Source organism: Taudactylus pleione, unplaced genomic scaffold (genome assembly GCF_031769625.1).
Source record: "Taudactylus pleione unplaced genomic scaffold, aTauple2 ptg000016l, whole genome shotgun sequence".
In the NCBI taxonomy this organism is placed as follows: Eukaryota; Metazoa; Chordata; class Amphibia; order Anura; family Myobatrachidae; genus Taudactylus; species Taudactylus pleione.
The window spans coordinates 53,676,400-53,693,019 of NW_028284418.1; the positions used below are offsets into that span (position 1 = coordinate 53,676,400).

Here is a 16,620-nt window from a genome sequence, read left to right on the forward strand (position 1 = left end):
TGTCTGAGGGAATCGCATAGGAAATAAGGAGACTATAGGACAAAGGAATGTCTCTGTAGGCAAGCTAGACAGACTCTTTATGGTAACTAGAGACATTCCTGCAGCAGGAAAAGTATTATACATTATCAAGCAGCACACAGGCATAAAATAACTATTTTTAATACTGTTTGGCAAGTGAAGTCACTAAACATGTTTCTCACACTGCTGAATATCCATGGAGGAGGGAGGTTAGGTGCACAGGGATAGCAGTTACGGGAAGCAATCGGGAAGCCGACTGCCTATATACCGGCAGCCGGCTTCCCGACGGTCTTATCCCGGCATGGGTGAAATGCCGGGCGTCTAGATGTAGACGCCCGCATTTCCCCGACGCCGGGAGACCGGCACCCGGCATCACGATCGTAGTGATGCCGGGCACCGCGAGCGGACAGCCGCGGGTTTAGGGTTAGGTTCAGGGCTCCCAGGGGGGACTTAGGGTTAGGCACCCCCCCGGGAGGGTTAGGCTAGGGGGAGGGAGGGTTAGGCACCCCCCCGGGGGACTTAGGTTTAGGTAGCAGGGAAGGGGGTGGTTAGGGTTAGGCACTTAAAGTGGGGATTAGGGTTAGGCTCTTGGGGGGGAAGTTAGGGTTAGGCACCCCTAAGGAGGGTTAGGGTTAGGGGGGTTAGGTTAGTGGATACTTACCTATCCACGATCGGGATTTCCAGCGCTGTCGGCCTTCCGCTGCGTCGCACTCTGCTCCTGTCGGGCTGCCGCGGCCGGCGGTATTTCATACCCATTCCGCAGTTACAGATTAACTGAACCGCAATGTAAAAAGAAACTATGCTGATGTGCCGTTACCATGGTGTTCCAAATTTCATGATCTGTGCACTGATTGGCAGAAAGGTCAATACCCCTCCAGCTCATTTCACAATACATGTTAGTAAGATGTTGCGGAAAGATGGTACAACTGCTATAACTAGAGGGAGACGTGTTTCTTTCTCACTAGACAGCATTACTAGAAAAGTCTGCAACACAATTAAAAATCAAATAGAAAAATTATGTTCCGTCATTCGAGGGTACTGAATTCTATGCACCATTGTGTAACACATTTTCCAAACAATGTCTATGCCCGACTCATTATGCAACCTAAGTATGGTGCCCCAAAGAGAGGCAGTCTGGCCATACATTTGGTGGCCCACAATACTGAGATCAGGACATTCGGCAATCGACCGAGCAGTTGGCCAATGAGCACACACACAGAGTAACGTAAAGAAGCAAGGCCTACCCGTGCGATGCTAATCATCTGCTGCTCGGAGTCCTTCTGAATGATGACCTTCTTTGCGGCAATGGAGATGACAAACGGAAACTGACAGAATGAAAATCTAAAAATAAATAAGCACATTATTAGATAATGGGGGTGCAGATTATATTTTGACCTTTTATAATCAGACTTTTTTTGTGGTACGTCACTGTTTGAGAGGTCCGGTCATATACATTGCTGTGTGTGTGACTACAGCCTCTATGGGCTAACTTGGTACTGACGGGCCAGAAAGGTCCCTGGTGAGAGGCCAAGGCCACATTTTTAGCTCTTATCTCATTTCTTTTTAACACTGATATGTACATTTTCTTTAAACTTAATTTTGCAATGTGGGAGATCAGATGATCGTGGCGCAAACCTGATTGATTAACCTTCATTCGTTCGGGAATCGTTGGCACTGCAATACTGATTTTGTGCTAACTAGCATTAGATCACTATTATCAATGATATTTTGCTGCTAAGAAGGGAAGACAAGCTTTGTTTCTCCTCTGCTCTAAAATGAATAGGATGCACCATGAGACCAGGGCCGTACCTAGGGTAGTGCGATCTGTGCCATGGCACAGGTCACCGCAGGGCAGGGGGCGCTGTTTGGGCCTGTCCATTTTCCTGATTATTATAATTCTCACTTGTAGCTTCCTCTTCTTTTATCCCCAGCATCTCCTGGCCTCCCCTATCTCTTCCCTGGCCCATCCCCATGAGGCCATGGCCCTTTTTCAGGAGCACTATCTTATGTCCCGATTTTAAAAATGGGGGGAGGCGCCAATGCTCCCTCTGGCACAGGGCACCAAAAAGTCTAGTTACAGCTCTGTATGAGACTGTGCTGATTCATTTGATATGCGACACTTGTATATCCGTGTGCGACTGAGTCTGAATCTATATAGGAAGTGCTACGATGCAGAGGCGGGCGTGGCTTTTTTCCATGCCGAGTTGCATTGCGCATCGTATACAGACAGTCTCACGCAGATATACAAGTGTAGCATATCATATTAATCAACGCAGTCTCCTGGTGTGTCGTAGTCGCATCACATTACGATTGAGACACATTTCGGATGAAATTGATGCAAAAAAACGTCTGGTGCTAGCAGAGTCACATAGGACCTGGCGGGTCACTGAAGCCAGCGTCTCGCGCTTTCTTAGCAGATTGAGGCTAGATGTATGAGGACACATCTGTAGCTTCCTCTCTGCTAGTACTGTAGCTCTGCTCACAGCTCTATTAAAAAACAAAAAGGCTGTTTTTACTGTCACACCTTCCAACCGTACTTACCTATCCTCACGATTCGCCCGGGAGCTGCTCCTGCCCCCCCAGAAAGTCAGGCAAGCCTTCCAGCGTCCGCTGACCCCTCAGGACCCCTCCCCTTCCCTGCGGTTACAATAGAAACCCGTGTAGCGGAGGTGGCTGAATCGCATCATCATGACCCTGTCCCCTGCTTCCCAATGCTGGTAATCTCATCATTGTGTACCGGGGCGGGTCCAAAATGAGGCAAACATGTGACCAAGCCCCGCTCCGCCCACATGCCCCCCTGCTATGCCAACTTGGCTGCTCCCTCCCGGAGGGGGCAGCCAGAATGTCAGCAAGCATGCTTCCAACTGTCCAGACTTTGGCGATACTGCCTCGTCCTGGGGAACCATTGGGCACATATTAGAGCTCCTTTTCCCCTAAAGCCAAATAAACTGCTGGTGAGGTGACAATTTCCTAAGCCTCGGCTGAACAGAGGCAAACGGAGGCGCCAGGTAGTGTGTGGTGTCCGGGAATCCCTGGGCACTTGCCTGCGACGTCACTGTCAGTGTGTCACCAGCCGACTCTTATTACTGCTGAAGCTCGCCCTGCATATTGTATTCCCGCGGTTGTGACTCCGTGAGTACCTGGTTGAATGGAGTTAGCCAGCTCGGGATGTGCTGTGCAGCAGGCTGAGCTAGAGAAGAGGCTAGTTACCAGATGATGAGAACTGGGATTCGGCGTTAAAAATACCGACACCGGAATCCCAACACTTATCAGAATACTGGCGCCGGCATACTGACCACCAGGATCCCAACTGTAATTACTGGGGTTAGGGAGAGGGTTAGGGATAGGTGCTAGGGGGAGAGTAAGATTTTGCCTGCAGGGGGGGGGGGTTGGGTTAGGTTTAGGCACTAGGGGAGGAGGTTAGGTTTAGGCTGCGGGGAGAGAGGTTTAGGGGTAGGATTAGGGATTAGGGCCCTGATTCAGACCCACTCGCAAGTGGGCGTACGCACGTTCGGCGTACGTAAAAAAATATTTAAATTCAAGCACTCGCTCGTATTTTCGTACGCAGCTAAAAATCCGCCCCAAACTCAGGCGACCCCTCCTCTAACTAACGAGCGTGCCAAATAGCGAGCGTACATCCCCGAAATGGCTTGAAGGGAACGCACGCACAAGTACAAACCGGAAGTGGGACTGTCAGATTCCGATTACCTGCTCGTTTTTTCGGCCTACCTCCCTCAATCGTATCATGGCAATCAATGTATCAATTAGCTTAATTTTTTTTTTTTTTGACCAATAAATTGACACCAAAAATCTGACATTGTATTGTGAAATTATTGTACAAATGGGTTACATTTAATCCTGGACCAAAAGGCAAAAACGTGCCAAAAAAAAATATAAATTTTTTTTTAAAAAAAGGCCTCTTTAAGGAACGTTTAAAAATTCATATAACGAGGCAAATTCAAGAGGCAAAAATAAAATGGTGAGAAAATTAAAACATGATGACATTATTGTTACAATAGGCCCTAACCACCAAATTGAGGCCAAAATAAACCCCAACAAATGTACGCAAATTGATTGTGTCATCCTGACATTAGTAGCTCTGATTTCCACCTGCGTACGGTTTTGTGCTATCCCAAAAAACTGATTTCAAAACACATACCAAGCCGGTTTTCAATCCAACACTAATTGCTTTTCAGACCTCCCGCGCTTAATCGCAACACCATCGTGGAGTCCCGGGACGGAGGAGAAGACCATCGCCAATGTGGTCGAGTAATCCAGACCCTAAGCTGTGCGAGCATTTTGAAGGGAAAGAGGATCATCCAGTGACGTATGAGTCGGTCCGAACACATTTTACGCTCGCATCTGCTAATGTATGTACGCCCCAAAAACGCCTCGCCACGCCTGCGTTTTTCCATCTCCACCCCCGTCAACACCCAAAAACGCCCTGTTCTGTCAATCACATTTGACATGTCACTTCCTGTACGCTATTTAACGAACGAGACCAAAAAAGCTCGCAATCTGCTGTACGCACATGCGCAGTGTTACACCGACGCATGCGCGGTTATTCAACATCGGAACGCAACGAGCGTACTGCTGTTTGCGAGTGGCTCTGAATGAGGGCCTAGGTTAGGCTTACTCACCTGGAGGCGTCGGGATTGTAACCTGCCGGTGTCGGGATCTTGACCGCCGGCATCCCGTACCAATCCCCTGGTATTAGCATTTACTTTTACATTTTTGGCAATTAATTACCTGTGTGCACCCCCCCCCCCCGTGTGTATGTGTCATCACCCCCCTCCTGTGTGTCTAGAGGTCTCACAATTATCTGTGTGCATTCCACCCTCCTCCCTGTGCCAATGTGTCGCGCCCCCTTGATGTCATCCCCTTCTATGTGTCTCCCCATATCCCTGCTATCAGTATGCCCTGTGCCCATCACTACACACTTTCCCATTTGTTCTGCATCTGTATCCGCTACCCCTTTCTGCCATTTTTGCCATCTTCAACCCTTACCTCCCTCTTCCTCCTCCTCCTCATTAGCTGACATTGCTGGAGTACTGCCAGCAGCAGATCAGAACTTGAGGATGGCAGGTAAGCGCAATAATGTTATTTTCATATTTTTTTCCCCAATAGAGCTGAAAAACCATACCGCCATCAACCAACCTAATGGCAGCAAATTCACCACTTCCCATGCAATCCGTGGATCCTTCGGATCGCTTTTCGGGCCACTTTATGGTAAGAAGCCTATAGGCTTCTATAGAAAATGCCATCTATCGGCAATGCCATCTAGAGATGGCGTTGCCTATGGGGCATTAACTCTGAAAAGTTACACTTTCCGGAGTTTGATGGGTATGGGCACATTGCAGTTCCATATAATTATATGGGGTGTGATGTGCTGCAGACCTTTTTAATACATAAGGGGATCTATAATTTTTGCGGTAAACCTGTGACAATGGCAGTCCTCGGAGGTTTGACCGCATTTCTGACATCGATATATTTCGTCCTATAACACCTCACTTTTGTGAGTGAAGTAAGAGGAGGGGAGGGAGGGGGGGGGGGGAGGGGGGTGGGGGTTAGTGTTGCCATATCGTGCACATGCTCCAGGCACCATGGCTCCATGCTATGCCTCTGAGTCCTGGTCAGGAAGTTGGGAGGTATCTCATATTGAGTACCACTGTAAGAGCACTGCCCATATACACCTGCCACTAGTGTACAGTTACACAGCAATGGGTCACTTGAGGAAAAGTGCTAAAGAACAAACTTGCAGTATAGAAGAAAATATCTCGAAAAGATGGGAAATTAGGAGCTATCTTATATATAAAATTCATTCATCTGTTTGTTTGATTATTTGTTTGTCTGCCTGTCTGGTTATGCATTCGGACACCCCTGCACCAATTGGGATGAAAACAACGTGAGTTGGATCCTGGCCAGGCTTTAGGGGGGTTAAGGTCCTGGTCGGATCTGCCATTGGTGTACGCTGGGCAGAACTTTGACCCAAGGAGTCTGTTCTGTGCCTTCCACTGAATGGATTTGGATGACATATTTGGATGAAAACTTCACAGAGTTGTAACATTATATCCGAGACTACATACTAGGGGGTTGAGGACCTGGTCGGACGTCACGGTGGAGTGCACCGGGCAGAACAATGACCTATGGAGCCTGTTCTGGTCCTTCCACTGGATGGATTTGGACAACATGACATAATAAAACTTAATAACTTTAGGATTTAAACCAGGGCAGCCCGGGTACTTCAGCTAGTGGTTTATATATTCCCACTAAACTGTTAATTCTATATGGCTATAATGGAAATTAAGGGAAAACATAAACTATACTTTCTATCAAGCATAACCGTTTACTTAGCTAAAACTTTAGTAATCACATGAAAAGAGGCTGTTGTGCTGCTGATGAGTTGTCTAAGAGCAGAAATATTTCCATAAAAGGAAACTGTACAACTCGGACCTAATTGTGGCTGCTGTCCTGGATCACCAATATATACATGATGAGGGGAACTAACATTCTCTGTTCACATATCAACTTTATTGCCTTGTTTTACTTGAACAGGTGCTATAAAAGATATTTGCTTTTCCTTGCTGACAATATTATAAATAATAATATGCCATTGATTTTGGAACGGGTATGTAATGCTGGCTGTTGGCATACTGACAGCGGCATCCCGATGGTTGGTATCCCGACAGGGGTCTGGTAAGTATATTTACCCTCCCCCTAACCCTCCCTTCTTGTAGCCTAACTCTAACCCTCCCCACCCCGCACCCTAGCCCTCCCTTCTAGTGCCTAAACCTAACCCTCCCCCCCTTTGCATCTAAACCTAACCCTCCCCCTTAGTGCCTAACCCTAAGCCCCCCAGTGGTGCCTAATCTTAACCCTCCCCCCCAGGGGTGACTAACCCTAACCCCCCCTAAAAAACCTAACCCTGCTACGCTACCTAAACCTAACTCTCCCCCCCCTGCGGCTAACACTAAGGGCGACCCGGACTTACCTTGTTCGAGGCTGGCGTCCTAGAAATTCCGGCGTCAGGATTAAGAAAGGCGTTGGTATTTCGACACCTATCTTAAATCCCTTGTCGGGATTTCACTGTCGGTAATGAGACCGGCGACATTGCGGCCGCCGGTCTCATAACTATGGCCCTGATTCAGAGCCAGACGCAATTAGCGCTCGCTCGTCCAGAAAATAGGGGTGGCTATTCAAAAGAACCGTTCGCTCTTTGCGGTCTGTTCACGCCTCTAGGTCTGAACGAGCGAACAAAACTTGTGGTCGTTTTTTGAAAAATACGCCCCCTGGCCGCTCGCATCCTACGTCATGTCCGCTATTTATTAGATTAATCGAGTACATCGACCAGCGTATGAACTGCTCGCTATTCTTGGGGTTGGTTTTTGCTACCACAATCTTGCGAGCAGTTCTGGCTATAAAATAACCCAGTGACGTGGTCAATGACGCTGCTGTATTAATTATGCACACCCTTAAAACGCCCGTTTTGACCTTTAAGCATGCCTGCATTCGGATCTCCACTCCCCGTTTTCAAGCACCTTCCCCTGTTCCCACCCACATACGCCTCCTCCTGTCACTCAAAATAGCAGGCATTCGCTATTTAGCGAACAAACGATTTTTGGCCGCACTGACTGGTTCACGCATGCGTATTACGATCCGTACGCATGCGCAGTTGGGCAAACATCGCTCGGAGCGAACGAGCAGCCACTTACGAGCGGCTCTGAATCAGGCCCTAGATCCCATTGATTTTACCCAGTAAAAGTGCATCAGATAAATTGTATAGATAAGCACAGAACACTGTTTAGTATGCACTGCCACCATGTGGCAACTGTAGTGCCCTGCAATTTTTTAAATGGCTATTGCTAAAGAAGCAAAATGCAAAAAGCACAAGAAAAAAGAATATAGGCAATACAGAAATAACCTGGTATACTTTGGCTAATCATAGAAGGCTGTTGTGGTTCCATGAAACTGATATATAAATTGTACTGCCTAATGTCAATATTCGCGAAGGTGGTGTTAGAAATTGAGTTTTGGGGTATATGATTTAGAGAAAGGATAGTCATTCCCATAAACTTCAAGGGCCACATTTCTGACCCTTCAAAAGGGCAACACATTACCCTTAATTTCAATTATTAAAAAGACAACTTGCATGCCTTTAAAGAGCCCCACTTGCCACAAAATGCCCACATATGGTCATTTAGATCATCTGCTCCAAAAATTCACTTATGTATCCACATACCCCGACGTGCTACAAAATACCCCTACATGCCCCTCAGAGGTCTGATAGAGAAATGCTGGAGCAAGTCAGAGTCTATTTGAAGCAAAATGCTCTCTACATGCCACTCATCCTTCCTGACACATCCCTTATACTGTACTTCACTTATTCCATTTACCATAACAATAATACTGTATCACTAAATATTTTCCCCTCTGTTTCTCCTCAATCTGCTGCACTGATTCAAAAGTAAAATCATGTGAACGTACAACAATGTCCAACACAACAGGAGCCTTGCACACTACACAAGAGTGTAAATATTCCAACCTCTTACCACACCTTTTTCATTCATTTAAACGTTCAGTTTTTCGACTACAATACTGCTTCATTCGTACCCTAACTTAAATCATTTATGGGTTTTTTATGTATCTGTGTGATTTTATTTACACACCTAGAAATGTGCTTCTCTGTTGAAAGCAGCTGGGAGGTGCAAACTGATTAATATACTGTAGGATGAGATGTTATATCCACCACCACTATGTTTGTGCACAATTCAAGTCTTTCTGTTTAGCAGAAATGGCTGTGCTACTCTCCTAACAGCAATGACTCCTCTAATAATAAGGCCTTACCACTCCCTTATGTCATTTCTATAACCTTGCTCCATAAAATGTAACACTTATTAAGCTGCTCCCTTGCTCTGTTCAACTTCTCCAGTTGGTTTGTGCAAATCTTAGCTCCACAGTATCTTGCGCTACAAACCCGTGCTGGGAATAAGGGGGGGGGGGCTGGGTATGTAAGCAAACTAGTGAACATCACAGTGCACATCATCACCAAAGGGGAATCGGCACTACTCCGTGACTGCTGTTTTTGCAAGTTAGAAATGAGGTACATAGAGTACACTTAAAAATAACTGACATCCTAATGGGGGGCATCCACTAGACGATTTTATCCCTGTCCAACCTCTTAACGATTTTCCCTTGAAGTTTCCCTTGAAATATGATCTTCCACTCTGAACAATTTGCAAAGGATTTGCAAAAGATTTGCAAAGGATTTGCAAAAGATCTGCAAACGATTTGAAAAAGATCTAACAATAAACTATGTTGTTTTAATCTGTAATTGAGAGCTTTCAGCTATAGTGGGCAGACAGTGGTTCATCGTTTGATCGTTCAGCATGAACGATGTGTAAACGATGTGTAAACGATGTGTAAACGATTTGTAAGCAATCAAGTGAAATTGACCTGCATGTTCAGTCGATGGAGGAGACGATCAAACGACCAGCGGGAGCGCGCATCGTACATCGTTAGAAACAATTACTGCACGATTTGCAAACGATGTTCAAACGATGTTTGAACGATTATCGAACGATTTTGTCATTATCGTTCAATCGTTCAACTTTATCGTCTAGTGGATACCCCCCTTAAGACAGCAAAACTGGTATGTATTATGGTGGTAGGTTGAGAGCGTGTCATGCTGAATATTTTATTTTACGTACTTAGTATGTTTCTTTTTTGGAATCTTTGAGAAATTCTTTACTAACATTTCTAGAAAATGCGAACATGCAATAAAACAATAACAACCAAGGAAAAAAACATTAGTTTTTATTGTCGAACTTGCACATGACAGATAGAAGGTAAATGGTTACTTAGGGTTAATGCAAATATTTATCTATTTTTTATTGTACTATCCACGTAGGTTATGTGGTAAAGAAAGATCTTAGGCCCTCATTCAGAGCCGTACGCTCTGAGCAGAGCGCACGCTCTGCATGAGGGCCGGGCTCCATTTTCATGGAGCGTCCTCCTGGACGCTCGTATAGCTGTGGGTCACCACCCACAGGCTATACGAGCGTGCATTTTGATGGCCGCGATGGTCGTGACCATCGCGACCATCGAAATTGCGAGCCGGAGCCTGCGGTTGAGGTTTTCAACCGCAAGCTCCGGAGTGATTTTGGCTCTATCAGAGCCAAAATCACTCCCACAGACATCACTAGTGATGTCAGTGGGCCGGCTTCTGACGGGAGGCGTTCCCGTGGGAACGCCCCCGTCAGGGAGGCACGCCCCCGGCACGCCCACCAAAGGGGGCGTGCTGTCAATCAACATCGACAGCACGCCCCCTTTGATCGGACACAACGAGCGAAGGAAAGTCCTTCGCTCGTCGTGTCTGGCGCATGCGCACGACGGAGCTCCCTCCGTCGTGCGCATGCTCAGTGCAGACCATCGACCCACTTGCGAACGGACAGCCGCTCGCGAGTGGGTCTGAATCAGGCCCTTAGTTTACAACAGCAATCCCACATAGAACAGTTTTTTAGTATAAATAGTAAGTTAAGTGCCTTTTAAGCATGCATTTTTCTTAACTACTCTCCCTCAAATTATTGTCTCCTTTACAGAATCTCTCTGCAGGGAAAACAAGTATTGTTGCCATATACAGTGAGTCTACTACACTGACATAGACTTTCAGAGGTGGGAAAAGGAAAATGTTATGTTATGGCAGAGGTGGGAAAAAGAAAATGTCAGTGAAAACAGAACTCAGAGGTTGTTCCAAAGCCTCACTGCTCAACACATCATGTGCCATGTGACTGTGGTTGCCATGGTAGTCTCGTAACACTATACAAAATCTACAGAATTGTCAAATATTAATGGCGGTATAAAGAAACCAAGGAAAAAAGTACCAAGCTGCTTTCTATAGCCTGCTGATTTATGTTAAAAACACATACATTTTTTTTCATTGAATTGCTGCTTTAACTTTCAAAAAAATGCTATGGTTGGACAAATAAACTTGAAACGTATTTGGCATCTGAGCCAGAACTTAAAATATAGTAGTACTAGTGATAAAATAAATAAAGACTGACCTGTGAGTGTTTCCATAGAACTGCCAGGTTTGATAGTCTTCCATGAGATCAATGTGATCCAACGTCGAATTATAAAAATCAGTGTATGGAATTAGTGGTGGATTACAAAGTGTGTTTGCAGCACCTGTGGGATTATATTGGAATGCATAGGGAGAAATTAACAAACATGAGTAAACATTGTATTCCAGATATAATATACTTAAAGTAATGTAGAATTTACCAACCATTTAAAACAGTGCTAACCAACTGGTTAGCCACAATTACCCCTTTTTCATTCCTCTACTGTAATTCTGATGATAAAGTGGCAGCATACATATACCTGACCTGACTTTTGTGGTGCAATATCTATACAAGCAAGTACTGACATGAATTAGCTTCTATGAAGACATCTCACTTATGGCATAAGATAGCAAGGGTGCGCACAGTTGATGCAACTGCTATGGGGATATAGAAAATCAATGAACCTAAATAAATAATGCAGAAGGTTTCGCTGAGCCTGTAGGGACCACATTGTGTGCAAGTTATTTTAAATATACTTTGTTGTCTACTAGTGTTCATTCTAGCACCCTGCACCTGTCACAACCCATGCAGTTCTTCTTTCCTGCCTGGGATGTCGCTCTTTGTTCTGGTGCTTCTAGCACACTCAGCTGTTTGTAGCAAACCTCTGCTATACAGACCAGAGTGTGCTAGAAGCACCAGAGCAGAGAGTGACACCCCAGGCAGGAAAGAGGAACTGCACTTGTTATGACAGGTGCAGGGTGCTAGAATGAACACTAGTCCACTATTGAATTGAGAATATAAAAACCATACACGGGTCTAATAACACATTATACATATGTAATGACACTTTAGAGTGCATTACTGATCTGTTACATAGGATGCACAGTACAAATGCTGTAGGTGTGATGTCGATGTAAGGAACAGTGAGCCACATTTTGTGGATGTGACCATTACACCATACTGGGGGAGAATCTCACATGAATGACCCATCTACATTACTCATGGGAGCGCTCCCAGGATCTATCCCGCACATCTTACAGTAGCCACAGTGGTTCTCCCTTATTCAGTCTTCTTGCTCTAAATGGATTCACGAGTTCTAGCAGATAATGTGTGACATATGTGTCCTCTGACATATACGATATCAATTAGTTTGAATTAGGGATGTGCAGGCTCGGATAGGTTCGAGTTTGCACGTTGAGTTCGGATTTTTCCCTCCAAAAAAACGGAACTCAGAAAGAGGCTAAACGTCATCTTACATGGACGAACATCATCATTCCTGGACAAAAGTCCAGGAATGATGATGTTCGTCCATGTAAGATGACGTTTAGCCTCTTTCTGAGTTCCGTTTTTTTGGAGGGAAAAATCCGAACTCAACGTGCAAACTCGAACCTATCCGAGCCTGCACATCCCTAGTTTGAATAGGGTATTTTTATATGTATTTTATTTCAAATCCACTTCATGACAACATGATTCTCTTGTATGTGCCTAACACCATTTGCAACATGTACCATCTGTTACTAATATCTGGATGTGGATATTGTGTCATGCACCATATGTATGTATAACATTTGTTACCTGGAAGTGTAGCAACCTAAGCAATTATGGTTATGCTTTTGCCAAGATATTATGTGAGAAGGAAACATATTGCATTTTCAAGAATATTCAGTGTAGTTCAGTTAATAGAGAACATGTAGTTATGAAATTAAAGTGTGTATTTTAATTCCAGGTATTGGTCAACCAACAGTCATAAATATATATAATATATTCTGTAAACTTACTGAGCAATGCTAAAACTTTGGTTGCAGATGGAATCCACCATGTACATTTTGTTAGAGGTGGAAACTCTTCAGGTTTGGCAGGAAAGAGGCGCAAGGAGATAAACTGTAGCAGCCGATCAACCAATTGCTTGAACCGTTTCTGTGACATCCTGATAAACAGAAACCTTAATGTAAACACTCCGAAATATGTTACTTGCTTAGGTACACATACAGCACTATGCATTCAGTATAAGTATAATCCATTATATGCAATGATCAACTTGTAATCTTTACTATGAACCATTACTATAAAAGGTATCCAAACTGTGGTAGAATTTTGTGTCTCCCCAATTGTATTCTATTCCTTCCTCATTTCCACTTTTTTTTCTGTACCCTTTCATATTTTGAAAAATCAATATAAACCAATTAATTAATTAAGAAAACAACTGTACTGGAAAGCTCAAAAGAGATAGGCCTCTAAATATTCAGCAAATTTTACAATAATACAATAAATATTAATATTTAACTATTTGGCACAGAAAACACATAAGTATACTGTAAGATGATTTGCCTCATTATTGTTATCACAAAACATATCCCACTTGTTTGTCTCCTAAACTTCCCAATCAAGAGATATCCTTCTTTGTAAACTTCTAGAAAGCCTGTTTACTCTGTCTCCATGTCACTGGCATTAAAGAAAACCTGCCAGTAAAATGACTCAATTTGCTGATGAAAATATACACATTTTTCCATTGCACAGTGCAATTTGCTATAGAAAATGCACCTTAAGGATTCATGATCCAATTCCACTTACATATAAATGATAACACGGAAAGAGGAAAAAATATTTTCTCTTAAAACCAAAACGGGTCATTTGGTGGTTCCATCTGAACAAAAGTAATACACACTATGTAAAATAATAAGCCAGAGATGATGACTAACAATAGTTTAATAATAAACCATTTAATTATCTGTCCAGAGCTGTTTAACAGGCTTCCAGATTTAAATGACAAGTTGAAACAGTAGAAAATGTCAATTTCATGCCTGTGAGTACTGTAGGTCATTTGCCCCATTTCAGTGCTTGCACATTCTGTTCTTCGTTTTGGTTAATCACAAATACAAAATAATAATTTTCTGAAACTGTGCAACCTGGATTTCCATAAAATACATTACAGACAAGAAGACTTCTTACTTTTTGAACCAGTGAATTAGTAAATGGTGATCTACGTCTGACAGGGTGGCAATTTGTCTGAGTAGGTGAGCGTAGATGACGTAGGTAGATGTACTACTGAACTGCGGATTCTGAAAGAGGATGAACACATACAGAAACCAGTTAACGATATGGGCTTCAAAGATGTACTGTAATAAAAGAATTGGGAATAAGGTTCTCAGAAGGTTTACCTGTGTCAGTATAAAGTAGGCTCTAATGTCGTCTTTTGTTCTTGGCCTGAGAAAATTATTAAAAGCCAAAAAATTATGAGATAAATGGTGGAATATATTGAAACTGTTTTTTGTAACAAATTTTCTTAAAACTTGTACACTAGGGTGTATACAGTATTTACTAAAGGACGATTTTGGTCGATTTGGTATTTCACGGTCTAAATCAAACATTTACTAACTGCTGATTTTTGACAAAAATTTTCTTAAACATGTCAAAAATCATCTGTTAGTAAATGTGTGATCTAGGGGTGTATATACTGAAAATCGATTTGGGTCTATTTTTGGTCAGTTTTATGCTTCAGAGTCTAAATCACACATACACTTAGAGATGATTTTTTCACATCATTTAAAAAAGAAAAAAAAAAATCTTCTCTTAGTAAATACGTGATTTAGACACAAATACAAAATCAACCAAAAATCGACTTTTTTAGATGTTGTGACTTACTAGCTTCACTCTGTGGTGCACACAATTCATAATATGGATAGAACTTAAATTTTTAGCAAACTAAACATATGCAGAGATCTGCCACAAAGAATCGGGTTGGTGGAAATGCTGGTGATAGCGATGACAGCTGCTCTAGTAGGTGGTGGCTTTGTGGTCACATAGATGCATCCGGCTGATCGCTGAAAGCAGCTGGAACTGTCACCACATTACTTTCCACTCAGAATAAGGCCCAATGTGTGATGTACGTGGGACACAATGGTGAGAATTCACAAACATGATTGTCTTAAAGGTTTTGTTACCAGTAATTTTGTATCCACAGAAACTATGATGACATTTTATGATAAACATGGCTTAAAATATCATTAAATAACAGCTCCAAACAATAACTCATTTTTTTAAGATTTAAAAAAAAAAAAAGGCTTCTCAATAAGCTAATAGGCTGCCTTAACGTGTATTGGTTGAGCCCACTAAAAGACAAGGGACGTTATTCAGACTTGTTCGCTAGATGCGGCCGCTCGCTCCCAGCGTATGCAAATTCAGCTAAGTGACGTCAAGGCAGGCGATCGCAAGGCAAGGTATAAGCATGCCCACTATGTCTTGGCGAGCGATCACTTTGTGTTTATAGACGTCCAACAGCCTGTCTTTAGCCACCCACTAGTGGACATCATCTCCAGGAAGTATATACAACCATCGGTACATCGGGTTCCATCGGATCTGACCGCAGCACTTGTGGTTGCCTCTACCCTACCGCAAGCACTGCCAGCATTTCAGTGTAAAAACCAGCCAGGTGATGTGTACTATGACGCTGCCTGTTAATTATGCACGCATCTGAAACGGCGTTGAAACACTCAGGCACGCCTGCGTTCGCACCTCCACTCCCCCGTTAGGACTGCCCTGCTCCTGTTACCACCCACAAAGGGCCTCTCCTGTCACTCATTCCACTGGGCTGTCTTTGCTGGGAGAGTCAGTGCTTCCCGATCGCTCCAACTAGTTTGCGCACGCGCACTGGGATGCATACGCATGCGCAAATGCATAACATCGGCCGCGTACGAGCGAGCGGCCACTTGCGAGAGGGTCTGAATCAGGCCCAAGGTGAACAATTTCTTATATTTACGTCAAATGGTTTTATTTTATTACCACCAAATATATTATTCATCAATTTTACACCAACATCTGCAAATACTCAATAAAGCTAAAAAAATAAATACAATTTTTTGTTACAATGTATACGAACATCTTACCCTTTCCATTCCCTTAAGAGGCTGTTAATAATTCCTTTCAGTACTGTTTTCTGGATATCTTGAGTCTGAAAGAAATATATACACTTGACAGTCACTGTCATGTAAAATACCCGCCACAGCAATGCTGGTATGACATATGTAAATTACAAAAAACCCCATTGTAAATTAAAAAGAAAACACTTGACACTTCATTTATTAAGCATAATGATATGATGACAGTATTAATGTGGAACCAGTATAATTTACCGCATGGCTGGCAGTCCAAATCCCGACAGCAGGAGCCCGGCAGTTAAGATCCCGACAGGTAAGTATTTTTCCTATTGACTAACCTAACCTCCCCCCCTAACCCCCCCTTCCCCATAGCCTAACCCTAACCTCCCAGGGGGTGCCTAACCCTAGGTCTCCCCCGGGAGCCCCTAACCTAACCCCCTCCCCCGCAGCTGTCTGCGGCTGGCGCCCGGCTTACCTTCGATCAGTAAGCCGGGTGTCGGGCTCCCGGCGTAGGTCTAATGACAGACGTCGGGATTTCGATGCCTGTCATTAGACACTTGTCGGGATTAGACAGTCGGTATGCCGACGGTCTGTATTCCCGACTGCATACCATTAATGTTGACATTCATTGCGTAAACAGAATGTCAACATGGTCATAATGTTGATCC

At 43.8% G+C, this 16,620-nt stretch overlaps 1 protein-coding gene across 2 annotated transcripts in view; it reads right to left on the bottom strand.

The window, feature by feature from the left end:
* Positions 1-16,620, bottom strand: part of HECTD2 (HECT domain E3 ubiquitin protein ligase 2) — a 130,624-nt gene that overhangs the window by 46,821 nt on the left and 67,183 nt on the right. For both annotated transcript variants that reach the window (XM_088474015.1, XM_088474023.1), the window contains exons 6-11: positions 15,962-16,026; positions 14,237-14,282; positions 14,028-14,137; positions 12,857-13,005; positions 11,079-11,202; positions 1,263-1,359 (exon numbers count right to left, since the gene is read on the bottom strand). In XM_088474015.1, coding sequence (XP_088330141.1) covers positions 1,263-1,359; positions 11,079-11,202; positions 12,857-13,005; positions 14,028-14,137; positions 14,237-14,282; positions 15,962-16,026 — 591 coding nt within the window. The remainder of the gene's footprint in view (positions 1-1,262; positions 1,360-11,078; positions 11,203-12,856; positions 13,006-14,027; positions 14,138-14,236; positions 14,283-15,961; positions 16,027-16,620) is intronic.